Source organism: Ciconia boyciana, chromosome 8, assembly GCF_034638445.1.
Source record: "Ciconia boyciana chromosome 8, ASM3463844v1, whole genome shotgun sequence".
Taxonomy (NCBI): domain Eukaryota; kingdom Metazoa; phylum Chordata; class Aves; order Ciconiiformes; family Ciconiidae; genus Ciconia; species Ciconia boyciana.
The window spans coordinates 10,322,904-10,348,824 of record NC_132941.1 but is presented as its reverse complement, the minus strand read 5'-3'; the positions used below and the strand labels follow the sequence as shown (position 1 = coordinate 10,348,824).

Sequence of the window (25,921 nt, the reverse complement as noted above, 5' to 3'; positions counted from 1 at the left end):
AGCTTCTGAGGATGTTTTTCTATCTGCCATTTAAAAGACTTTTTTTCCTTCATGCTCTCATTAGATATTTCTAGCCCAGAGTCCTGTCTCAAAACATCTAATTCCAGATGTTGTTTAGAAACAAGGGTAACCATGGCATCTGTGGAAAACTGAAAAACTTTTGTGCACTCTTAATGTAAGACACAGTAGTTAGATTGTTTGAAATTAAGTAAAGTGTTATACAAGGCTAGTTCAAGTAAGGTCTTTGACTCAGTTAACCAAGCGTATGACAATGAGCTGATTGACTGTTGTTTTAAAAAAAGCAAAAAAATAAAACCAAAAAAATTATCTAACAACAGTACAATAATGACTTTAAATATTTAGCTTTTCTGGCCTCCTGACTGTGAAATGGCTGGGATTCCCAAATGGAAGATTAAGATAATACAGTCTTTGGGGATTTTCTTCAAGAAGTATTTTTTTCTCTATCAGTTCTAACAAAGAAAGGGCCAGAGTCTCTCTGGCATAAACTGACGTGACTCCACCGATTCTGACGTACCCTAGCCAATGCCTTGGTCTTTTCAAAATATTTATGGTAGATGTAATTCATTTTCCCAGCAGCATATTCCCTTTGCAATTAATAAAATGGCAGAAGCTAGAAAGCCTTTGGATGATGCAAGAAGCAGGGCATGGGATTCAGGTTCTGCCCTAGATAGACGATTCAGCACATCAGATGTTACAGATGGACCTTTCCACCCATCATCTGGCCTTTGGTATGTTTTTCTGGGAGCCTTTGCCCTGGCCCACATTTTGCAGCACATGCTGTCTTAATATAACAGCCTCTTTCCCAACTTGCTCTGGGGATAACATGGCCCTGATGTCACAAAAGCAAGAAGGTCAGGAAGACAGAAAGAAAGAACAAGTAGGAAAAGGGAGGAGAACACATAAATGTCTAAATAAATGCAGTCTCCTCTCCTGGCTTAGTTTTTCCATCCTGCCTATAGGCTCCTGTTTGAGACATTACAGTCTGTTGCCGTAACACTTGTCCTGTACCAAAGGGCCAGACAACTGGTGTTTGCATAAAGGCGGGTTAATAAAAATATATTCTGGTGATGACCAAGGGAGAAAAAAGACCTTTTGCTTTTTTCCTCCTCTAAGCAGAGGGTCAGGGGCCAAAGGAAGCAAGGATAGAGAAGTTTCTACAACTGAATGAAGCCATGCAGTCAGATCAGCTTGGATCCAATGTTTGCATAGAGTCAGCCCTTCCTTGTTACAGTTTATTCTAGATGCTATTTCAACCCTGCTACCAGCCCCTCTGGCTGGTAACTCTCGGTGCTTCCCAGGGTGTTGGTGGTGCAGGGAAGAGGTAATGGAACGCTTCTTGAAGCAGCTCTCAAAACCAGCAGACTGCTGTTCTCTGAAGAATAGGAGCTGATATTATCTAGTCCTGTCCGTTCTCCCTACCACTGGCATAGTTTCAGACTTTGTAATGACATGAGCAGGCAAGGCCATCTTCCACAGTGTTTGCTGTGTCAGTGTACAAGGTATCAGACACTGCTTATAATTTTTTTGTTTTCTTTTCCTTTCAGGCCACCTGAAAATTGCTGATTTTGTGAGAAGCACACTGTAAAGGAGATCTGCTTGTTTATACACTGACAAGCTGGCTTTCCAGCTCTGTCCACACCAGACTAAGCACACCTCATCTTGGAAGCTAAGTGTTCCGGGAGCTGGCTGAACAGATGACACTCAGGTAATCCTGGGTGCTCTAGATGCAATGAGCAACAGTCAATATGAGTGAATATTGGAACACAGAAACCAAATGAATTAAAGGACTGTTCATCTGCTCTCATTGTTGCTGACAGTACATTAGAGAAGGGAAAAAAAAATCTTTGCTATTTAGACTATATAAGGAAAGGAGATAGATACTTTGAAAAGGATGTAGAGATTAATGGATCAGAGATTAATGGATGAGACATTCCTTCCCAGGTACCATCTCACAAAGCATAAGTTGTTATGTGCTATAAGATTTTGATACAGCTTTTCTTTGCCTGGGTGTGCATGGTGATGTATCATGTGCTTCTAGTACTTTCCTGTACAATCAGCCAGGCAGGAGAGAGAGATGCCTGGGAAGTTTATGAAGTGATAGTCCTTAGTGGGAACATCTCTACTTTCCTTTCCGCTCAGCAACATGTAGGTGAATGAAGCTGCTGTTGCAATGCACAAAACGTGCTGCGGACACAGAGAAGAAAAGAAGGAAGAATGTGTCATTTGATAGGAAGTGGGGAGTAGTTAGGTGATGCACTTTGCTGCAGATATGATTCCTTCACTGCTCCTGAGTTTCTCCTCCCCTCGCTTCACTTGCTTTAAAGTATTCCATAGTCAACTGTTTCCTTTTTTCCTGTCTTTGTAATTCCACACTCTCTCTTCCCTCTCCATTTCCCTTTTCCCAGATTATCTTCTGTTTTCTTCCATTCTCCATATGTCATGGCAGCAGCTTTTCTCTGACAAAAAATTACTGGAAACAGGACTCCAGCAGGGAAGTGAGAAATCTGTGTCAGTAGGGTATGCTAAGCTCAAAGGAGGACATAACTACTAAGGACTGTTACACAGGGTCCTATATGACATATAGTGGCCATGTCTTGGCAGGATGTGAATGACCATCTGGTCATCCAAATGTCTGAGGTAACTGCATAGCTCACATGGACGTAGCACTGACCGAGGTTTTTTCCCTGAATATAACGAACCACTGAATAGTTGTTGATGGGCTCCTATTTAAGTCTTGTCTCAATTTCACCTGTTATAACTTCTGTATAGATGAAAGGTCAATCCCTGCAGCTTTACATGTTGAGTGTGCCACCATGCCATGTACTGTTGGAAAGAAGTAGCCTAGAAGATGCAGTTATGAACTGAAACCCCTGTCATCTGGTGCTGCCCACATACCATCACAGTAAAAGTGGTAGGCAGAGTCACAGTTAAATAATGTCCATCCTCTGCCCTTTTGGTGCACTAGTGGTGTAAATACAAACTGTGGATGCTTCAGTTAAAATATCTGCACAGGTACAAGTCAGTGTTTTGCATCTGTGGGCCAACCTTTGCAATACTCCTCACAAGAGACAAATTTACCCAAGATACAAGGTTGTGGTCCCTTCACACACACATGCTAGCACTGTGCTGTGAGTCAGATGATAGAGGAGCAGTGACATCAATTTGCAGTCCCACCCCAATCAGTGTAGTACTGTTGGCACCAAAACCTGTGCATATTTTGTTGAGAAGAAGAAGGAACAAAACCTGGTATAATCAGAATTTCAGCCTTCTGAAATTCTCTGGTATATAAGATCTGAGTTCCAGCTGAAAGTCTTTTCTACAGGTAGTGCAATAAGAAAAAAGTGTTTCTGTGGGGATTCTCAGGAGCCTAATATACGTTGTGCTCATGCTGCAGTGTTTCCCTCAACAGCTACAGCAACATTTTCTATTGAAGATTGAAGTGAGAGGATTTGATGTCATGATGCATAGATGCCCTCTCTTCAAAAATCCTCCTCTTACCTCTCATTTCCTTGTTGTAAGTAGCACCTAGTTTCTCAGACTGTTAGTAATGGGACATAGGACTATTTGGGATCCTAAAGATTTTGGAATCAGGAAAACGTGCCTCTAATGCATACGCAGAAGGCCTGAAACACTGTTTGATTTGCTCATGGTTTATGCAATAGTGAATCCCATGCAATCGTCAGAGTATGGCTCAGAGAGAGATGTAAGTTTTTGAACAGAAGAGAGGAACTAGCATTTGGAATACTGATGTTTCAGGTTTCCCTTAGCTCTGGAGAAGAAATGAACAGGGAGCATTAAATCATGCAGGACTTTTAAACATTTTTCTCTCCTTCCAATGTGACAGCAAAAATTAAGTTGTTCAGTTCTCTGGGAGTTATTAGCACCTTCAGAGTCATGCTTAGGGCTGCAGGCGCTGGAAAGCAGAAGAGTAGTGGAATATCCTCAGCAACACCACAGACAAAATGGATTAAATTTTCTTGAACAAAGACAAGGATCCTTCAGCTCTGAGTCACGCATCATGAATTTCTGAGTGTCACATGGAGATGGAGAGAGTGAGTGTTATGCTGGGACTTGAAAAATCCATGTTGACTCCTTTCTTAAAGAGAGAGGTTTTAAGCTTAAGCTCTCTAAGACACGTGGTACAGGAAGATTGTTCTGACAGGCTTGTGCCATATGGAAGGTAGGGATCACTGCTTTCATAATATAGGGCAAAGCCTCAGCAACAGTAGAACAGGATAAGGTCAGTGTAGCTGTTACCAAAGTTCATCCTATTTAGCATGCTGCGATAAGACTTTTTAGAATCACTCACTGATCCGCGACTCTGAAAGGTATGGAAGATTAGCATCTGAAGAGGTTTATACTGCTATAAGAGCTCTGTAGAGGGAATTTAATGCACCCATTGTCTACAATGGCACTAAGCAACCTAAGTGCTGCTATAAGGGACTGGGTTGCTGACTAATTTATGTCACCATCCATCCAGGCTCCTGACCCATCCAGTTCAGTGACACTAACACTCCAGCCTAAGAGTGGTTTTATACCCTTAGCAGTTATATTTTATCTGTGCAATGGCATTAGTTATGAGACTTACTCTGTGCCCCAGTTCCCTATTTGAACTGCTTGCCAGCTATAAAAGCAAATGATCTAAACTTACAGCCTGCAATAAGATACTGCATAGTTTTGTATGGGTATGGATCACAGCAGTTATTGGAGCCCTGCATATTTTGGAGGTATGCAAGCAAGTAGACTGTGGCAGCTGACACACACCTAAGAAAGTGCTTCAGTTTTGCTAAAAGAGAAGAGGGGGAAGTCCACAGAGGCCAGCTTCTTCTTCACTCACAGAAGGAAATCAGCAGAGTGCATATGGACTGTTTCCAAAAGGGAGGAGGTGGTAAGGTTTTGCAGGTGACTGAGTGTATGCTGGGACATGGGTCAGTGTCACCTTTTTATGTTTTCTGTCAGAATGGAATAGAAAATTGGCTTGTTTTTGCTCTCATGCTGGGACTTTGCCAGAGGCTGAAATACCTCACATCCAGAACTCTGTCCTGCTACAGTCTGTGCAATATTGGGCTGCACACTGTGATCATTAGCAAGAAACTCGAGGGGAGATTCTGATTTTCAGTACCACTGTGCCACTGTGTGTTTAGACGTAGAAGTCTAGTTTTAGCCAATTTCTATTGAAGGCATGTAAAATAAAATGTATAAGAAAGAAATATTTTAGGTGAAAGAATCAGTTCTTTCATATAAGCCACTATTTGCACAGGTAAAAGGCATATAATAAGGGAGGTGTCAGGAAGACACAAACTGTATTAAAAGACATGTCTTACTTGCAGTGAGGTCCCTTTTACGCATCACACCAACAGGTAGAGAGAAAGTGGAAAAATTAGGATATGTCATTGAAAAGGAACTTTCTAAAAGCTTCTAAAATATATTATTCAGGCTGAAAAATTGTTCAGATCGTTAGGGTTAACATAGTTACTTCTTGATTAAAGAATAATGTTGTAATATGAGGTTGTTAAGAGTTTTATATCTCTAGGAAAAAGTGACATCTCTGGTCGTTTTATAGCCATCACTACCTCCTTCCTGAGTCAGAGAGAAAGAACATCTGCCTGCTGAATCTCCTGTGTCTTTCATAGTATTAATATAATTCATACTTGCATAGCTTGTGAGATCTCATGGTATCACACTTTAAAAATGCACTTTACTATAGTGACAGTTTTATATTTTGAGCTGAATACTATATTGCAGGTAGAAAGCACCAGCTGTGCTATTCTGAATACACTCAGAGTGGCCTAGCAGTCACTGATTTCAGCAGAACGTCAATCAGCAGAGTGCAACAGCACAGCAGGGAAGCTAATACATTTTCATGCTGTTTATACAAAGCAGGAACACTGCAGGCTCATAGGCTCTGAAAAAGCCAAGTAGAATCCTGTCTTCCTGAGAAATATGAATTAATCTATTTAGGAACTACTGCAATGGGAAATATTACAATATACCGCACCGAGTTGCCTACCTTGGTCAGTAACTTTCTTCTCATGTTGTTGCAGTTCTCATTTGCTGCAGCTTTGGAATGGACCATGCTGGTGATCACACGTGGAGGATCAGGTGGGCTGTCTTCTGTCTCTGATGTGCATGGCAGTTGTGTTCTAGGACAGCAGTCAAAATCCTCTTGACCCCAACTGGTAGAGATCTCAAAGGGATCAGGGCATTTCTCATCAGGACTTGACCCATCGTCACTGTTTCTGGCATTGCAAAGTATAAGTGATCTTGAAATGGAGCGAAACTTTCTTGACTTCCTGTTCCCAGCATTGCTCTTTCGATCCATCTTCAGAGAGCTGGTGGTGCTGCTCTTTTTCCTATCATTCTCCCATTTATGTGGCATGATACTTTCAATAACTTTCTCTGCTTGTCTGGTGCTAAATGTCCTCCAGGAAAGGAAATATAAAAAGTAAGTTGTAATATACCCCACTTTCTCCCACTTAATAACCTACACTACTGAAAAGCCCTAATGAATAAATCGAATCAACAGAGCCTTTCAGTCTGCTAACAGCCACGTGATATCTCATGACTTGCTAATTCTGTTTCTGTGCAGTGCTCTACCAAATTCTCCTTCACCTTTTTATTCTCTTCCCATGCTCCCCAAGCACAATGAAGTGCTTTTAATAAATGTTTTTGATGCTTCCATTGTGCTGCTTCCTTTGGGCTTCTGCTGAATTTGCATGTTGAAATCCCAAATTGAAAAGGAAGATACTTCAAAAGCATTATTCTATCCTCCTAATATTATTTGGAAAGCGGAAGCTCCTTCTGAAGTTTGATTCATGAAACCACTATAATTCAAAGAAGATTAATCAAATTGTCGAGGTTAAGTTCTCCTCCTGGCACATCTGATTTGTAAGTAGTTTAGCAAAAGTAGATCTTAGCCATGAGAGAGTAAGGAATGTCAGGCTGCTATAAAGCTCCTACCTTTGCAGACCAGAACTCACTTAAGACTGTGCATTTAACAGTAACAGAGAGATCCAGTGAAGCACTTACGATGTGAATATCTGATTAGGGATTGAACTCTATAAAGGAATACAGCTCCAATACATCAGTCAAGTGTCCCATTACAGAAATGGTTTGTTTCAGTGTGTGATTCAGCATACAAAATTAAGACAATATGGAAGAAATGCTATACGATCAAAATGCGGCAAAAGTTGGAGCTTTTGTAAAATGAGTAAAGTAATGAGCATGTTACGATAACAAAGGGGAGCTTTGTTAAACTGTTTCCTTTTTCTCTCAGAAAAAGTTTTCTAGAAATATTCTGGTAGGTATGTGTCAGTGCTGAAAATTCAACAAGAGGAAGTCTAAATTAGTTACTTTGACTTTCTCACTTAATTTTTATTATCATATTTATTACACAAACTTTTCTGTTCTCTTCACAGTACGTAATTGATACTGTATGCTGCCACTCTAGAGAAAATACCTATTGAAACTAAAGGATTTGCATAAATCAAAGATGCTATGGGTGTTATACACAAAATTGAAAATCAGTGTAATATGAAAAGCACTCCTCAAGTATACTATTGAGAGAAAAGGTTTGTACATTGTGCTCTGAACTGGCTTGTTGTGTTTGTTTTGTTTTTTTTTTCCCTGCTTCTACGAAGAATTAGGTAGGTATGTAGGCACTTTGTACCTGGAATGCCACTGGTGATGCAGAAATAGAAGGCGGCAGATTTTCTAAAGGCTCCTTATAGCCCCAACAATAAACATAGGCCTGCAAGTTCTGACCAAGCCAGATTCATATAATAAATCCAAGCCAGCCTTATAATAAATCTGCAGGATTTTTTTTTTCCCTCTCATACAAATAACCAGGAAAAATAAAAACAGATGATAAACACTATGCCATTGAATACCTGTCTAAAGGAGTTAATATGGCATTGCTGGAGAAATATACAATTCAACGTGAATCTGAATTTGTTTGGATTTGTAAAAGAAAAAAAGTTTGCGTGTAGATTTTTCAGGAGCAGCAAAGAGGTCCCTTCATCTCTCAGGAAGAAGGATGTTTATTTGTGCAGTCCTTTCTGGTATTTTTGATAGGTAATGCTCCTACAGCCTTCCATCATAACTTATTTTCCATCATACCAGTCCTAATATTGCTCTGCTCCCTGATGTCTCATTTCCAAAACAAAATCCCTAACACTTCAGAAACTCATGCCCTGAGTATTGGAACTCGTCAGTTTTCCTAGCAGGACACTATTCCAGGGCAAAGTTCAAGTCTGAAAGTATCCAGAGAACCTGTAAAGTTTCACAATGCTGGTGTGTTTTCTGCCCCTCTCCTGTGCGTCTTTGGGATCCCCTGTGCTCCTGTGGGAGAATCTGACCCCACTGGATAGGAACATTGGAACCGAAGTCACTGCGCTCCCAGCCTCCCACACACTGGCATGAGGGAAGCTTTCAGGGTCAAACTGAACTAGCATATTCTCTATTCCCTTCAGTACACAGAATGTTCTACTTTTTTCTTTTTTCAGAGTAGCTTCTCTTTTTATGAGTAACAAGATTTGCAACCATGGCTGAATGCAGCCACGGTGTGGATGGAGGACTGCCCAACAGCACAGCCGTACTCCCTTCCTGTGATGCAGAGCACACACTGAATACAAGGACATCTAAGCCACAGAGGCCAGAGAGGATGGGGAAAGGTATGACATAGACAGAGCTCAGCTTTAACGCATGGACTTTGTGGTTGGCACAGGGTGTTATTTCTCTAGGATTAATCTCCCTTCCTGCACTATTGAGAGAAGCTACTTTTCAGAACCTCTATGCGGTAATTTATTTTGAAGTACAGAGATGAAAAGTGCTATGCATTATATTAGAACAATAATTTTGAGAACTGAAATAAGTAGTTGGTGGTGGTGTAATTCACCATCACAAGTTTGCAATTTTTTGTACGCTTTCCTGTTGATTATATTTGTTAAAAGCTGACTGACACTTATCCCTACTAATACATAAAGACTTTCAAGGTTTGGAGATTTTGATTTTTTGTTTTTAAAAAGACACTTTTTAGTGTTTTGGCAAGCCTAAATCTTTAGTCTACCATAATATGTATGTACCTAATTGCAGTTTTTGAGTGCAAAATCCCTGTTAGCAATCCCAGTGTATTAGGAAATTAATCTTGTAAAGCTTCATGTTGCTTTTTCTGTATGTCTGAAGGTAGGTAAAAAAGCAATCTCGCCCATTAGACCAGAATGTGGAGTTTAGAAAGCAATAGGATGGCTAGAGTGAGGGGACCTTCTGCAAGTACCTCCCCTCAGCACCTGCGCAGGAAGCAACAGAGCTAACTTGCGGAAGGTGTGTGGAATGCACATCGCTTGAAAGTCTGCAACAGAGATTGTTGCTCCTTCTGTGATTCTGGCAATCGCTATTAGACTCTAGTGATAAGAATGTCAGAAATGGGCCTGAGTTGCACATTCAGACCTAAACAATCTTGCCTACGGAGGAAAATTAGAAGAAATAGCACTTTTCATTCAAGGATTTCAATGTTGTACAAACATTAACTGCACTCTTACTTACCCATTGAGAAAGAATTTAAAAAGAGCTATTAACCACATGGATAAGCAGAGGACTTGATAGCTTAATGGTCAAAATACAGCTCTCTGGAGACTGGCATGCTAGAATGAAGGACAGAGAGATGCAGGAGCCCTTTCTCACTCTGCCTGAAGCTGCTGAGCTTAAGAGGGAGCACTGCCATCAGTACTAAATGCTCCAAGAGGTGCCTCTCTGACTATGCTAAGCATCTGGGATGCAGGGAACACATGGAAGCACCTGTTGAAACAGTGAAGGAAACACTGTTTTAAGTGCATTCTGCCATCCCACCCCCCTGCAATGCTCCTGAGGAATTTTACCTTATGCAGAGAGAACATCTCTTTTGCCCTGCCACATCAGCTATTTCATCCTCCCCCACCCCCACCAGAGCTCCATCTGTTCAAAGACCAAGTTTAACCCTGAATGACTTACCTAGTATCTCAAAGCAAGCCAGTGGCAGAGGTGAAAATAAACCCAGCAGACCTGAAGACTTGCAGTTAAATACTTGCTCTTGCTCTAAGTATTAGATCACAGCCCAAGTCTTAACTAAGGCAACATCCTTTCCAGAGCTGCTGATTCAGGGTTGCATAAGTGACAGAAATATAGGAGGTACAAAAACATAGTCTATAAGTTTTCCAATAAAAATATCCAGAAATGTTACTTTACACAGAAAACCATATCACAAGTGCAAGAGAAGCTTTATGATTCATTGCCATCTTCCACTATATTTAATTCAAGGTATTGGTGGCATAGACAATTACTTCAAAGTCGATTCTCCAAACCATTCATCTTTTCCTCCAGTGCACTCACTGCTTGTCATTTTCTCTTGCCATTCTTATACCTCCAGCATGCCTGATGGAAGTTGTCTGTGGTTTGTAATGCAAACCAAATGTTCCTTCTCTGTTTCTTTTTTTTTTTCCCCAAGCTTTATTTTTCCAGCTTTAAGTCTAAAAAGCCCTAACTCAGTCTGTCTTCTGCAAACAAAATACATGATTTGAGCTGTGCCCATTTGGTTCAAATTTTTGGTTGGATATTAAACCAAGCATTTACAAGATGCAAATAATTTGGTGTAGCTCCCAGATTGAATGCAAATGCTCTGCTGTTAACCAGACAGTAGGAAAGATAGAACTTTTCTTTACTAGGAAGAACAAGATGAGTTTTACATTACCAAGTGCTAACAGCATGATATCTTGCATCCGATTTTAATCTAGATCTTGTGATCTTTGTCAGATTCATTACTGAGCAGTACTATTAGCACTGAACTATTGCAGATGTCTAGGATTTCCAGGCAGTAGGAAGAGCTAGAGATTTGGAAGTTTTCTAATAAAGAGTAAGAAACTCTTGGAGACTTGAATCTACTGTTAGAAAAATTAAAAAAAAAAAACAAAAAACCTAATTGTAAAATAAAAATTCAAAAGGAGGAACTTACAACAGCGAGGCAGACAAACCTGACTCCTGCAGAAGGCTGTTCCTCTTCATAGGCCTGGCAAAAAAAGACAGAGTGAATAATTGAAAACACACTCTCATGGTGTCACGTGACTCGGTTTCAGTAATTCTGCTCAGTACATTGGAACGGAGCTATTGTTTCCTAATTGAAGAAAATGTCAGCAAGGATAGATAAACAAAAGCAATGGGATGCAGTATTGGGGAAACTGTTTCCAGCAGGCTCCCAGCTACCCAGAGAAGGCAAGACCATTTAAGGAATTTGTGTCATTTGTTTTTACCCATCGCTCTCTGGTCCTAGGATTGATGGGGTTCAGGCATGTTAAACCTACTTGGGGGAAGTGAGGGGGGCCAGCCAGAATCCATGCTAATCGAGCGCAGGATTTTCTGCTGGAGGCTGAGATGACAAGCATGTTTCTCGTAATTTTTAGCAGATATTTTAAAAATTAAGCTAGTAAGAATTTCATAGGCCACTTCTGCTCCAGGAGCAAAACATAATAGGAGACACTTTTGAATGCCAAGCCCTTGTATTGTGCACCATGAAGTGGCATGGTCCCTTTAACCTACCAATTATTAAATACTCTCCCCTTTATGGGCTAGACTGCAACTTTGTGATCCAACCTGATCAAGGACTCAGAAAATTGTTGCTTTTTCCATAGAGCATCCAGGAAATGAGAACTATGCCATGGATTCCAAATTGTCTCAATTACACCTTTCATTTGCTGCTAAGAAAATGGTTCACAGACTATTGTGGCAACTCCCCAGACAAAACACTGCTTGAGTTGCATATACCATCAATTGTGGGAGCAGGCAGCCACCTTTCTGCCACGTCCCTAGGCACACTTAGCTGTTTTTCATCAATCACACAGATCAATGTGTCAGTCACCACCTGTCAACCTTCAATTCTGCTCACACTGACAAATAACAATCTTGCTGCAGAAACCTACTTTCTCTCGATGAACTTGTGTGATAAGATACATAGGGACTTTGTAAACAAAAAAAAATGTTCCATAACAGAAAGAATTGTCTCTGAAACTGTTGTTAGTTTTTTGAAACAGTGAGGCCTCTTTGGAATGTTCTCATAAACTATAAATCCTATACTTTTCAGGAAAATGTAAACAGAAACCTGAATTTTACACCTGGCCCTGTCTGGTCATGGATATGGTTAATAAGAGAGTGCTTAGACACCTGCTGCCCTCTGTGTTCTGTGGCTTGAAGGTCCTGGTTTTATTGCTCTGTCACTAAACTTGCAAAAGAGGGAGAGAAATTATAAAATAGGTTTAAAATATTGCACTGTTATGGTCTCATGTTTAGCGGTCCTGTGAAGTCTAGATAAAACATGGACTGGGAAGACAAGCATCTGCCCTATGAGAATGATGTACGTACTGGGAGAAAAAGTGAAGATGAAATCTCTGCTCTGTACAGTGTCTCCAGGAGCTCCGAAACACTCTGTCCTCGATAATACAATTGTGGCTAATTTATATTTTAAGTGTTCACAAAAAGAAAAGAATCTGATGTTATTTTCCCAACAATTAAGTTTTCAGGATACTAGTTCCTTGAAGGAAATCTGTTGTAAAGGAAATGGTTTTAACCTGGATCACTGGATGACAATAAACATGGAACATTACTCAACTCTTTTAAATTCTAATCTTGTAGAAGAACCATGATTTGACCCTGAGTAGTGAACAACAGTTATCAAGTAGCTTTCCTGGAAAGGAGGAGAAATAGGAAGCTGATTTTGTGTTTTGGGAAACAGTTCCTCACTGTATTTGAATAGAGAGGACAGTGGCCTTGTACATAAAATGGGGTTTATAGTGCTAGTACTGTAAAAATGAAGTATCAGTAAGGAAGCAAAGCCACATACTGTTTACCACTTAAATGTCTTACACTGTAACACACACGTTTTTGTTTAGCAATAGAGAACCCATTCACACAAAATCTCAACACCCCCTGAGTTTTGATCCAAACTGATTGAGCTGGAAGCTCAAAAGCATTGGAAAGCTTTTTTTATTTCTTCCCATTGTCACATGCTATTGCATTTCCTGACTATGAGCTGAATACTGTAGTCCCTAAGCCACTGGGAGTTTTGTTCATTCAGAATCTGGACTTCTGCCAGGGCCAGCAGCAGAAACATAAATATCACAAGGAGGGGCTGTTTTTTCATGTTGTTTCACTCTAACGTTTTGCAGTTTTTTCCATCTTCTCTGTACAGTAATTGTTCAGTGCCCAGTGGTGAAGAGAAAAGCACGTTTTTAGAAGCCAGAAGGAAAAGGAGAGAGAGAGAACCTCTGCTGCGCCTGCCATGTTGCGCTAATGGTATGCTTTGATATTGGATACTGTGGTCAATCTTCATTACTTAGCTCAGAGGTATTGTACCAGGAAAAGGGCAGTGAACACGATCAGAGGCTGGAATTTTGTATTAAAAGATTGAAATTATGTGGAGACTCCTTTACAGAAAGGAGATGCATTGATAAAGGCTTATGAGATAATAGGTACTATAAGGAAAATCAGCTGGGTTTCTTTACTGCCTTCTGATGTGAGGGACAGGAAAAGAAGAATGCAGTAAAATGAAGAGAGTTCAAACAAATAAAAGGAAATACTTGAAACCTAAAGCATAATTAATGTGCAGAACAAGAAGATACCAGAAATCATAAGCACTTTGAAGTTAGCTGTTTTGCCTTTGATTTCAGTGCGACAGAGATTTCACCCCAAGAGGTGAGTTGATGAAAATAATATCTGCAGTTAAAGGGAATAGCATGCAGAAGGGGCAGCAACTCTTGCTTCACAATAAAAGTCAAACAGTACCATTCACAGGTAGCGTGATACTTCTCCCCTGGGATAGGGTCCTAGTTATCATAAAATGGAGGAACTTTTCTGACATCTGGAGTTAGTGTCTATTGGAGGTGGGAAAAGGAAATGGAGGAGCCATTGAATTTATTTTTTATGACAGTACTTCTCTTTTGCCTGACTAAAATCAGGATGTGTCTGGAACCATAGCAGATACAGGCGCTGATCCCTCTTTCCCAAAATTTTTATCCATATCCAAAGGTTTGGATTCTAGAGGACAAATATGCAGACTATTCAGTACTAAATATTTTGCCTGTTGCTACTGGTGATAACCTTTTCCAAAAAGGAGCATATAAATTTAACAGAACATTAGTACTGGGCAAAGCAAATCTAAGTAATGATGGAACTTAGCCTCAGTCCTGATCTCCACCCAACTCCAAATACTGCTTTTGTTAATGGGAGAGAAAGCCAATAGTTTGGAGTGTTCTAGTTTTTGTCCTGTCCTTACATTGCTCACCAAACTGATGAATTACTTTTGCCTTAAACACAGTCACAATTTTCACATTTTGCCATGTTCCAGATAACAGTTTTGTTGCACAGGAGAATCCATCCCCTCATTGCTACTAAGCCAGGACTGGATTAGTCATCTCTGTCTTGGGTTTCGCAACTTTCACTCTGCCCTTCCATCCGTCAAAACATAGCAACATGGCATGTTGAGTCACCCTATAAGCACAGTTAATCCAGTATCCCTCTCCAGCAATGGCTGATAGCAATTGCTTCAAAGGGATTACCTTGTTAAAAAAAAAAAAAAAAAAGAATCAAGAGAGAGCTTGCTTTCAGGAAGAGTTTCTTCTGTTACCTTATTGGTAAGTGTCAGCTGGCACTCTGAGGTTTTGTATGTATTCCAAAATTGTTGAAGCTTTTAACATTATGATTGGATAGTCTTGTTTTAGCAGAAGCTACAGCTGTCCCATAATGGATAAGTATGTCAAATTAGGTAAATCTCTTTCTAATTCTTTTCGTCACTTAGTACCTCATTCTTGCTAGGAAGCACAAAGAATTTTTTTTCTTCTACAGATGAAATGAATACTGTGAAAGGTAACTGTAATGTATCCATTTCTGGCTCCCATTAAGCTTTTGATTTCAAGAGTATCCAGAGGCAATGAGTTTCATGTGTTACATAAATATATACTTCCTTGTAATTGTTTTAAATTTGCTGCCTCTAAGATTTGTTCAGTTCTTGTACTAGGAAAAATATCCTGATCTTTAAGTCTCTGTAGAATCCTTTTCTCATTGATCTCTGTACTGATGTCATCCTCTATCTTCTACGTACTTTTATCTTTTCTTCTTCTGCCCCTCCTTTCTCTCAGCTTCATGCTGCTTTCATATGTTTGGATCTCCTCCTTTTTCTTCAGATCTTTTTTTAAAAATCCACTTCCTTTGGTGAACTTTATTACCTAACTCTTTCATAATGGTATCCAGCTCTGCAGCCTTCTAGACTGTTTTCCAGTGAATTGCCTTCCTGTGAGTTAATAAAAGTTCCTAGACCTTGTCTTCCCAAATACGTTTGTGTTGCATGATGTGCACTCACTCACGCTCTGCGTGATTACTAACCTTACTCTGGTGTTTGTTCTTGTTGCAGTGCCTTAGAGAGAAGCTGTAAAATATTGCTTATATAGTTCCATGGAAGAGGGTCTAATACTAAGTGTACACTCATCAAAAAGTATTTTTGCCTCATCTTGAGAACGTATCCTGGAACTCTATGAATAATATGTTACTGTATACATACAGTATTATACTGTATACATACAGCTTTGTTTACAGAAAAGTAGCCCATGTGATCTACATAAGTATTGTATTAAGAGCATGTATTGAAAAATTACAGCACTATCAGTGCAAAGAGCATTGACTGTAGCCATGGCATAGTATATGAGGCATAGCAAGAATGGTACCCTTTTAACGAAGTGTTGTGGGTTGTATTTGTTATTTTAATATTTTTGTACTGGGTATATAGACTATGTGTAAGCAATTATGTTGGGCTTAGAGAAACACCACAGAACATTTGTGTCAGCTATGAGGTTGCTAAATATCTGGTACTGAAGAAAAGGTCCATCCATTTTTTTAAAGCCATGGACCAATACACAGTTTATAACTTACTGCAGCACCAGAGTAGTAAAAACATTATGTGAGCTCCCCTGTATGGTGTCATTCTAATTTAAAACAAATATTTTAAAAAGTTATGACTTTACCTCTTCTTTCCACATTTCCAGTTACATAATGTTCCTTTTTCATCTGACTTTGCATTCCTTTTGATTTATATTCCCCTGAACTGTAGGCTGACATAAGAGGCTCTTTAGGCTGAATGAAAGGAGAATTATCAATTGCCAAAACTATGATTTATCAGGAAAAAAAGTAAAGGGTAAAAAAAAAGAGGAACTTACTCTACATACAAAAATCATATTAAAATTTTCTCTGTATTTTTCATGAGTTCAGTGTAAAAGGTGTATTTAGACCTGTGTGGTTTTACATTTTATTGTGAGTCCATGTTGGATTCTGTCATATTCATTGCTACTGCCTTCTCCTTTACACCTTGAATAGCCAGATATGAATGAATGGAAGTACTGAAAAGGTGAATATATTTAGTCCATCTGATTACCAGTGGCAGAATTTGCTCCATATTTTACACTCTGGCATAGGCACTGCTTTCTACAGCAGCCTGATCTCAGTCTACTGAAGTCAGGGGCTTGTCATCCTTTAGCATTTCACAGATAGCATGCATGGTCCTGTCTTGGTTGCTGGGTTTGTTGGTTTGGTTTTTTGTTTTTTTGTTTGGTGGTTTAGGGGTTTTTTTGGGGGGGTCTGTTGTGGAGGTTTTTTGTTTGGAGGGTGGTTGGTTTTGGACGTTTAGTGGTTTTTTTATTAGCCTTGTCAGTGATTGATGAGGAATTATGCAATCTCTTCCCTTGGATATCTATGCCTGAATAAGATGACTTTACCACATTTATAAGTACAGTTGTCATTTCAACTGCAAGGCTTTAGGAGTAGCTACTTCTGAGTATTTGTCATTCCTGGTGCCTGACAGAGGCAAAGCTACTTAATACAGACTGCTGCTTAACTCTGCACTAAACAAGTCTTGAGGACCCTTCACATTTCTGCTGATTTACTTTATGTCTAAGGCTGTGACAATCAGAATGAAGCTGAGCGGATGGTTTTTATTTGTGGTGTTGAAGATAACAGCATAAAGCTCCAATGGCAGCTCTCTTGCTCTTAACTTCTGCAATACTGTAGCTTTTAACACTAACTTTAGTCGTAATGCACACCACGTATGTTACTCACTAGCATTGTTGTTGACAGCAAGGTAAGACTAGATTATTTTACAGGTTTCTCGTGAGTGAAACAGTATAGTCTATCACAATGTTTAGCCTGGAGAAAAGGAGGCTCGGGGCAGACCTTATCGCTCTCCACAACTACCTGAAAGGAGGTTGTAGCGAGGTGGGTGTCTGTCTCTTCTCCCAAGTAGCAAGCTATAGGACAAGAGGAAATGGCCTCAAGTTGCGCCAGGGGAGGTTTAGACCGGATATTAGGAAAAATTTCTTCACCGAAAGGGTTGTCAAGCAGTTAACGGTTGGACATGATGATCTTAAAGGTCTTTTCCAACCTAAATGATTCTATGATTCTATGGTAAATAGCTCCCTGGTAAGACACAAAACACAATGCTTCTGGTGTTTCATGAGATCTGATGATGCCCTGCTCATAGGTGTGATAGATGGTGCTAGAGTCAGCTGTAGCATCCTAAACAGTCTAGGATCTAGTGTCTTTGGGAGATGACTTTTCTTCCACGTTTTGAAATCAGCCTACACCTTCAGAGAAGCATCTAATGTTAAATAGCTTGGAGCCAGTGACTGAGAGGTATCAGCTGAGGATTCCTGATCTTGGATTTTGTTTTTCCTACAGAATCACAGGTTTTAAGCCCAGAAGAAGTTGTTCTAATTAGCTAGTCTAATTGACCCATCAAAGAAAAAAATTTAACCTGTAATTCCTGTGCTGATGGCAATAACCTGCTCCAGGTAAAGTGTATGTTTTAAAATAAGCACCAAATCTGAATGTAAAGACATTATTCCACCAGTCTTGAAAATTTGGTATATCCTCAGATAGACTGTTATACTAGTGAGTTACCATTTCTTATAAACATCGCTGTGTCCTGATACTCATTTGCTTTTATTTCTGTGTTTGTCCAAAAGAGTCTGACCATTACTGTTATGGCACAGTAAAGGCCCATGGTCACTTCCCCAGCATTTTTTGTGAAGATCAGTAAGGGGGACCATGGGGTGGGAGGTGTCATGGAACTTTATTGCATGACCTAATATTTGATCGCTTTGGGGTTTTTGTGATGACCTCAGTTCAAACACTGGAAAAATGACTGTTAGGTCCACAGTGTCTGTAGTCCAGGGCTGCCAGATAGTAAGTAATTAAACTTACACAGTCCATAGCATTAGGGAGCGGAAGGGATAGTTAATCCATAAGAAATGGGTATAACTCAGACCACAGGTACAATATTTATTTTGCAGCTGATGGAGGGGACGAGAGCAGCTATACGATTGGATTGTGTGACAGATTGTCTTCCTCCTGACCACATGGCTGTCTTGTGAATAGACTTATCTGGAAAGTCTGTCTGGATATGCACAAAAAGCCAATATGTCTGTGAATGCGTAAAACAGCTAATTAGAACAACTACAGTAGGCTTGGTCCTGAGGGCAGCCACTGAATGACCCTGATGCTGAAGCAGAGGTGTGCTCAGAGAGGTCAAATTTTCCAGTGTCCTTTCCTCATGTATGCTCATTTTTGAGCCAGAGAATATCTAATCATCTCTCCAGAAAAATTAATACTATATCCTTTGTCTCAGTTTGGATTTCCCAAAAGAAACAGCCTCTTCTGAAATTTAAGTCCCAAGTAATTGTCCAAAATCATGTTCCAAGACAACCATACAACCACCAACATAACCCAGGATTTCCATTCTGATTTTTTCCTTTTTTCTTCAACGTCTTTTAAACTGATTATAAATTTTGTCTTTTAATTCATGGAGTGAATCTTAAAAGACTTGACTCAAATAAACATTCAAAAGGTAAGAATACCCAGACCTGTGGGGGTTGCATACAAGAACATGAGTTTTAAAGTTGTTTTTTTCCTATTGCTTGCTAAAGCAAAGGACCCTAAATGCATAAAATGGATAGAGGAAAAATGTTAAGATCTTGACAATATCAGTTTAGGCTCAGCATTAACCTTGGGCAAAGGCATAAACTACCTATAACTGAACCTTACCAACCACATCTAATACACACCATTCACTATAAAGCAGTAACAATCTGCCCCAGCTCATTTTTTGGCAGACCACTGTGTTGAGTATGGAGATCTTCTTCCAGCTCTGATAGTGACCTGCTGTTTTGACCTTAGATAGGTTTACTTTCCCTCACTTCTGAATCCTTGTCCTCATCAATGAAAATGGGTTGTGGCTGTCACCTTCTTTCTTGGATGCTTGGGTGGGGATTTCTCTGATGAAAAGTACTATAAGATAATTAAATGGGGTTTTTTTTTATAATGGGACAAAGAACAAAGCGATTAACAACTACTCTTAGAAAACAGTAAGAATTTGCTGGTGTCAAGTAATGACATCCTACACCAACTCATCTCATATTATGCAGAATCTATCACATACAAAGGTTTATTCCATATGATAAAGCATGCAAGTTATTTTACAGTGTACAGTATGTGTCACACTGTAATATAGACAGCATAAATATGATGTTATAACAGCACTAGGCAAATAAAAGCAGTAGATCACATCACTGGTGCTCTCTTATAGCAAAGAGCGGTAAAAGTGATGAAGAGGCCATCATCTGTTGGGTCAGTCCTTCAGCATAAAGTGAAGCAATTTGACAGCCTCACAGCTTTATGTCATCTGTTCTCAGCCACAGGCTGGTACAGTGGGGGAAGAGGGGAGTGTTTTGGCCCCACCGCCACCCTGACTGCAATCTCCCTGCAGAGGAGCAGCAAGGGGTGCTCCAGAAGCCTCTGCGCTCACTGCATCTCCCAAGGGGCTGCTCACCAGGAGGTGTGCGCTCGGCTCAGAGCATACCAGCTGCACAACAAATGAGGTTATGCTGGCAGTGTGGATAATATATCAACAATGTGTGTGCACTATACTAGCCTGCATGTTTTTTCTGTAGGCTCATACTGTATGAATCAGTTACTAATGAGGCTCATAATAAAGGGTACTATTAAGTGAACACTGCATTAATAATGCTGGCAAGGTTTCAAGTCTACAGATGTTATTTATAGTATATGACTAAACAAATACATATCCCCTTTGAGGCTGAGACTCTGGAGCAATTTACTGATTTCCTGTATAGGCTAGTTCATACAGAGATTCAAGTAAATAGTGCATTTGGATGTCTTGCTTGGAACTATGCTCTGAAACTGTAGTAGATAATCATATTAATGTTTAATTTTAAAATGGTTTGGAAATGTGTATGTGTTTTCGGAGGATCAGATACTACCTCTATGCAGTTCTCACAGAGAAATGCATTTTTCTGCATCGCTTCTTTAAAGAAAAATAAAATATTTAAATAATATAGCCTGCAGTTACACAGCAGAGTTGAAATGAGTAGAAAGGTTAGAAACAATTCTGGAAAAAAATGGACTTAGCAAAAGCTAAAAAAAAAATAATAATAAAAAAAAATCCCATATTCTCTCCTTTTCATCTGGTTTTGAAATTAATTCATTTCCCTTATTTATGAAAATTAATTGCCAGTGAGAGAGATTTTGTAGATTTAAAATGCTTTTGAGTAATGAATCATTTGATTTGTGATTTTGGGTTTTTTCTGCCTCTTACAATATTGCAGGTTTAGAGAGGCCTTCAAAACTGAAGAAAGCTACAAACTCAGAAAAGTCTCTGTTCCACTCTGCTGGCTTTTATATGTGTCAGAAGAAATAGGAGAAATATTATACAGCAAACTAAAAGTGCCCTAAATTAAGGTACTGCCATGTACAGCATCTCTGTTTTAAGTCATAATGCTGATAATTGAACAACAATAATTTACTTCAAATTTTTCATATATTTTAAAAACAAAACAGCAATGACAGTGAAAAGACAGACAAAAGCATAGTTTGTGTACCACCTCTGGTTTTACTTCTTATCTGTTTACTCTTCTCTTTTAAATTCTCAAATTAAAACAGTTGAAAATGATATATACTGACATGTAAAAACAGCTGATTCTATGATGCCTAAATAATTTGCTATAAAAATATCACTTACCATTGCCAAGTATCTTCTTATTTAAGTCCACTATTATCATGCCTTCTTGGATATGAAATATGCAGCAGAGCCAATTCCCAGTGTGTTAAATACTTGACAAAATAATAAATGCAGTGTAACTCCACAGTGTTTGGATATTTGACTGTAACTCCTAAGCATTCAAAGTGACTACTCAATATAACAACTTTTCCTCTGCAGAAAATGCCTTGCTATTTGCCAGCAAATCTTTAATGCTTTAGATTGGGTATTTCCAACTACCGCCCTACTTGCTAGGCAGATGTGTATAAAAGAGATGTTATTTCACTGAATCAACCACTGAGATCGTAACCCTTTTCCTGTACCACAAACAGAAATGTAAAACCTCAGACTTTCCTTTTGGACTTTTACTGACTTGTGTCTGTTGTAAGAAAGCAAAACACAACTAGTCCAAGGGCTAATATATGGAAAATGTGTTAAAATGTTTGAGATCATCTCATTGCTTTTCATTCCTGCAATTCATTGGTTAACTGGCTCGTTCTGTGTTTATGTAGTTGCATGGTACAAATACAACACCTAAACTTCTTGCCCAAAGTTGAAATGATTCATTTATTACTTTTTACAGCCCTGCCCCCCCCCCCAAAAAAAAAAAAAAAAAAAGAAGAAAGAAAACACACAGTGCTCATTTAACCTTTCATATGAAAACACCTTTCATAAGGTCTGCAAGGGCTTTGGAAGGTTTTTCTTTGGTGAATAAAGTCTGTGTAGTGGAGGGAAGAGTTTTGTCTGAGGATAACAGAAATCAAGCTAAAGCAAACAGACACAAACTAGGATCCTTTTGCTGTGTGAAAATAAGATAATAGCAAAGGATGTGCAAATGTTATTCCTATCAGATCACTTGAGAGGGATTCATTGTTTTGGGGAAGTGAGTGGAGGCAGGAGAAGGGAGGACGTATTTTTGTGAGGGTTTGTAAAACTCTGCTAGTGCTTTGCTCTCTGAAATTACATCATTGGTCAACATTTATTTATGTCTTTTTGTGAGGTAATTACTCACCCTAAATAGATAATACGTAGGCTTTCCATCTTCTGGGTACTTATAAATATTAGCTAATTAAATGTTATAGCCACAGTGGAGAAAGCACAATAGAAATCATGAGTGAGTGCCATACTAAGAAGTGGAAAACAGAACTGAGTAAAGACATTTCCTCTGCTCCTTTTTCTGTACTGGAGAGAACAGGGCTACGTGATAAGTCACTATTCCATAGGATGTACCACCCTGATTTCTGATACCGGCTGTGGATCCAGTCACTGTAAGAAAGAGGGGATTACAAAGGGCAACCCTTGTTCTCCTGCCTGTGTCCCAGCCATAATATAAGTACCTCTAGCACAACTCTGATGGGACAGTATTATTCTGCCTTCATTCATCATCCTCTCCAGATGGGTATTAGACTTAATCAAATTCTAGCCCTAACAGCTTGTTTCAGGACCACAGCTGGAATCAGCATGTCTAGACTACCACTGATTTATTCCTGGCTCTCAGACCTATGTGCATGCTACTATTCCATATGCTTGCTGTTAGAGAGGTAATAATGCCATTTCACAGCATAACTTTAATTTTTCTTTTTTCCTCCCCTTTTTATTGTAATTAGAATTTATTTTGCGTATGTGGGAAAGTCTCCTGCCCCTGGTCTGGACAAGACTACTGCCAGTTCTGCTGGAACAGAGCAAACTTCCAGACAAACAAAATGAAGTTCACAAAGGAAACAGTTAAATTTTCTGACTGCCTTTACTGTCACAGAAAATGCTAAACACATTTGTACGTTATATAAAACTGCATCAGTTCATATTTTCCCCTCCTGCTTTCACAGCCCAGAACAGCAAAAGGACCTTGTGACATCTCTAGGCTCTCAAGAGTTTAGTAATAAAAATAAAAATCCTCAGCAGAAAACAACACTCCACACCCTCCCACTGCTGGGCAAATGAGTTTCCCATTTCCTCACTTATCCTCAGACTAAACAATGTTAAATTTACAAATCTGACATCTATTTATAGCAAACTCTACCCTAGGAACCACAGAGGCTGGTGTATATCATTGTCCATAATCTGCAGGACAGCTTTCAACCTGGCATGTCAAATAATTAGGAGAGAAACCTCCTGCCTTAATTAATATCCAAGCAATATATGCACTGAGGCATGCTATAGCCCTAAGCTGGGTGGTGTGCGTGTGTGCAGGGCTGTTCCTCTGCTGCAAATTAACCTCTGATTTTAGTTTTTCTCATTTACCATGAATAGTAATTGATAATGTCAACAGCATCATGCGCTTCTATCATCGGTCTGCAGAACCCTGGGGAAGTGGCCTGCTGTGTAGGTACTGCAGGGGAGGCAAATTAATGGATGTCCAACAGCACTGATAATCCTGACAGCAGACACTGAGGGAACTAAACTGGTGAGCTGTGCCTGCCGTGAGGGGAAAGTGGGCTAAAAAGCCATGTGGGAAGCAGTGGGGTAACTGGTGTGAGACTGTGGAAGCAGCAGAGGGTAGTTCAGGTACCTAAGTGCAGAGCAGGAGGGGAAGGAAGGGATTAAAGGAGTAAAGGTCTCAAGTTAGGGTGCTAGGCTGGATTTGAGGGAGTAGGTAAAGATTGACTAGAAGGTACTGGGTATAGGCATCAGCTGAGCCTAAACTGGATAAGATGTGGTGCTGGATTGGGCCCTGCAGACTGGGCTCAGGGGAGAGCAGAGAAGAGGTTCAGTGAGGAACTGATCCTTTCCCTTTTTCTCTGGAGCAGCAGGGAAATGACATTCAGGCCTTGTGCTCGAAAGAAGCTCATCCACAGTCTGTATGCCACTTTTCATCCATTCATCTCAGTAGATATGACAAAGGTCAGTGGCTCCCACTATCCTTGTTTACAAACTGATGAACTAAGGAGCAGAGAATTTTTTAGAGAAAAAAAACCCTTAATTTGAAAGATGTTACAATTTGGACACCCTTTAAAAATGATTCACTTTATAAAAGTTTATCTATGCCCCTAAATCCCTTTTAATTCCCTTTTCCAGGTGATTCCTATTTCTTTTCAGATAATGAAAGCAAAATAAGCTAATGTTAAAATGAAGAATACTTTATTGATGCATTTGATGTATTGTTATTATTTCCAGTATTATTCTCCAATCCATCTTTAATATAGCCTGACATCTTGTTTGCTTTTTTGACCACTACTGTGCACTGAGTAGGTTTCCATTAAGCTGCCATAGTAACGCCTAAATCTTTTTCTTGAGTGATTTTGCAAACCATCAGTGTATATGAATAGTTCAAATTGTTCCTTTCAGTACACATTACCTCACACTTACCTACACTAAATTTCAGCTGCTGTCTTGTCCAGTCCCTTCCTTTAGGGTTGGGGTTTTTTTTAAAGTTGTGGCTTTTCTAAACAATCACATGTAATTTCCCAATTATGCTGTCTCTGCTATTGCATGCTTGCTTTCCATATGAGTAGTAAATATATTAAATTAACCCCAGTTTTGGTGTAGGTCTTGGGATCTCCCCTTGTTACTATCCTTCCCAGCTGAAAATAACCATTAACTTGTATTTTTTATTCGGTCTTCACTACTTTCTGAGTCATAATATTTTTCTTAGTCCTCAGCTATTCTTTATCCTTAAACACCTTGTGCCATTTAAAATATACAGCTAGGTTATACCTCTAAAACTATATTTATGCATTATTCTAATGTCTTTATTAAAGAATTTAATGGCAATTGGCTGTTAAAACTCTGTATGGACAAGTACAGCCAGAGTAGCTATAGGCAAAGCTAGCATTTACCTAGAGCAGCAGAATGGCAGGAGAGAGAAAATCATAATCTCAATGCACAAGAATCCCTTCCAGTCTCCCAAGAGCAGTGTGGAGTAATTCACTAACAGCTGAATTCAGTACAGCAGCTCACAGGTGTGCTCAGCCTAACTACTGAGCCCAAGCACATTCTTTCATGCATCCAATCTCACTTCTCCATCTTCCCCTCCCTGCTTCCTTGACTCTGGGGGAACAGCTTGTGCTGGTCTCAGACTCCTCAAGCAAAGACAAATGAGAATAGGAGGGGGGTTGGAGGATGCAACTCTTTTCTCCAGCTAGCCCCAGGCCATCCACCCTCACTGTGGCCTTGGATGCAGCCTCGAAAATGGATGCATGTGCCAAAAAGCATCAAGGAGAACAGCATCCTTACTACTGAATAAAGCATTAAATGAGCCACTCTGTGTCCAGTTCTGGCATCCACTCTTTTTAGCACAGATGTTAACAGCGTGGGAAGAGTTCAGAAAACAACTGTAAGAAGTCCGAGGACTGTGTTTTGCAGTACGAGACTAAAGAATTTATTTTATTTTCTTCCATCAGATTGTTGCAATGTGATTTCTTTGCTGTCTGTGTACATACCTTCATGAGACAGAATTCAGAGGACTGGGATGTGAAGGCAGATGCATTTGAATCAGAAATATGGTTAAATGAAAGTTCATCATTAAGGTAATTAGAACTTCCTGGAATCTTTATTCTGCTCTATGCAATTTACCACAGAAGCGATGTACTGTTTTGGGTATGGTGGCTAATCTCATTTCAACAGTTAATACTCTCATAACCAATTTTGGGAGATACATTTCTGTTTAGTTCTTTTTTCAAAAGCCTACCCAGCCATTCATATTTTGTGTTAATGTTCTTCTGGATGGGAAGAATGTAATGAAGTAATTGGCAAAATCAGGTAAAATAGATTCACCTCACTAATGGTTTGTTTTCTTTACCTAAGTGAAGCTATTAATTATAACTTATTAGGTGTTGGCCTGATTGT

At 39.5% G+C, this 25,921-nt stretch overlaps 1 protein-coding gene and 1 long non-coding RNA gene across 2 annotated transcripts in view; one reads left to right on the top strand and one right to left on the bottom strand.

The window, feature by feature from the left end:
* IL16 (interleukin 16) overlaps nt 1-21,272 on the bottom strand; it is a 47,771-nt gene extending 26,499 nt beyond the window's left edge. Inside the window, exons 1-3 of the mRNA XM_072871296.1 lie at nt 21,119-21,272; nt 11,006-11,059; nt 6,032-6,443 (exon numbers count right to left, since the gene is read on the bottom strand). Of these exons, the coding sequence (XP_072727397.1) occupies nt 6,032-6,443; nt 11,006-11,055 (462 nt within the window). The 5' untranslated portion in view covers nt 11,056-11,059; nt 21,119-21,272. The remainder of the gene's footprint in view (nt 1-6,031; nt 6,444-11,005; nt 11,060-21,118) is intronic.
* LOC140656066 (uncharacterized) lies at nt 8,532-25,536 on the top strand. The gene is made up of 3 exons (XR_012043958.1): nt 8,532-8,693; nt 13,232-13,335; nt 25,477-25,536. It is a non-coding gene; the product is annotated as an uncharacterized lncRNA (long non-coding RNA).
* Nucleotides 25,537-25,921: the final 385 nt, after the last annotated feature.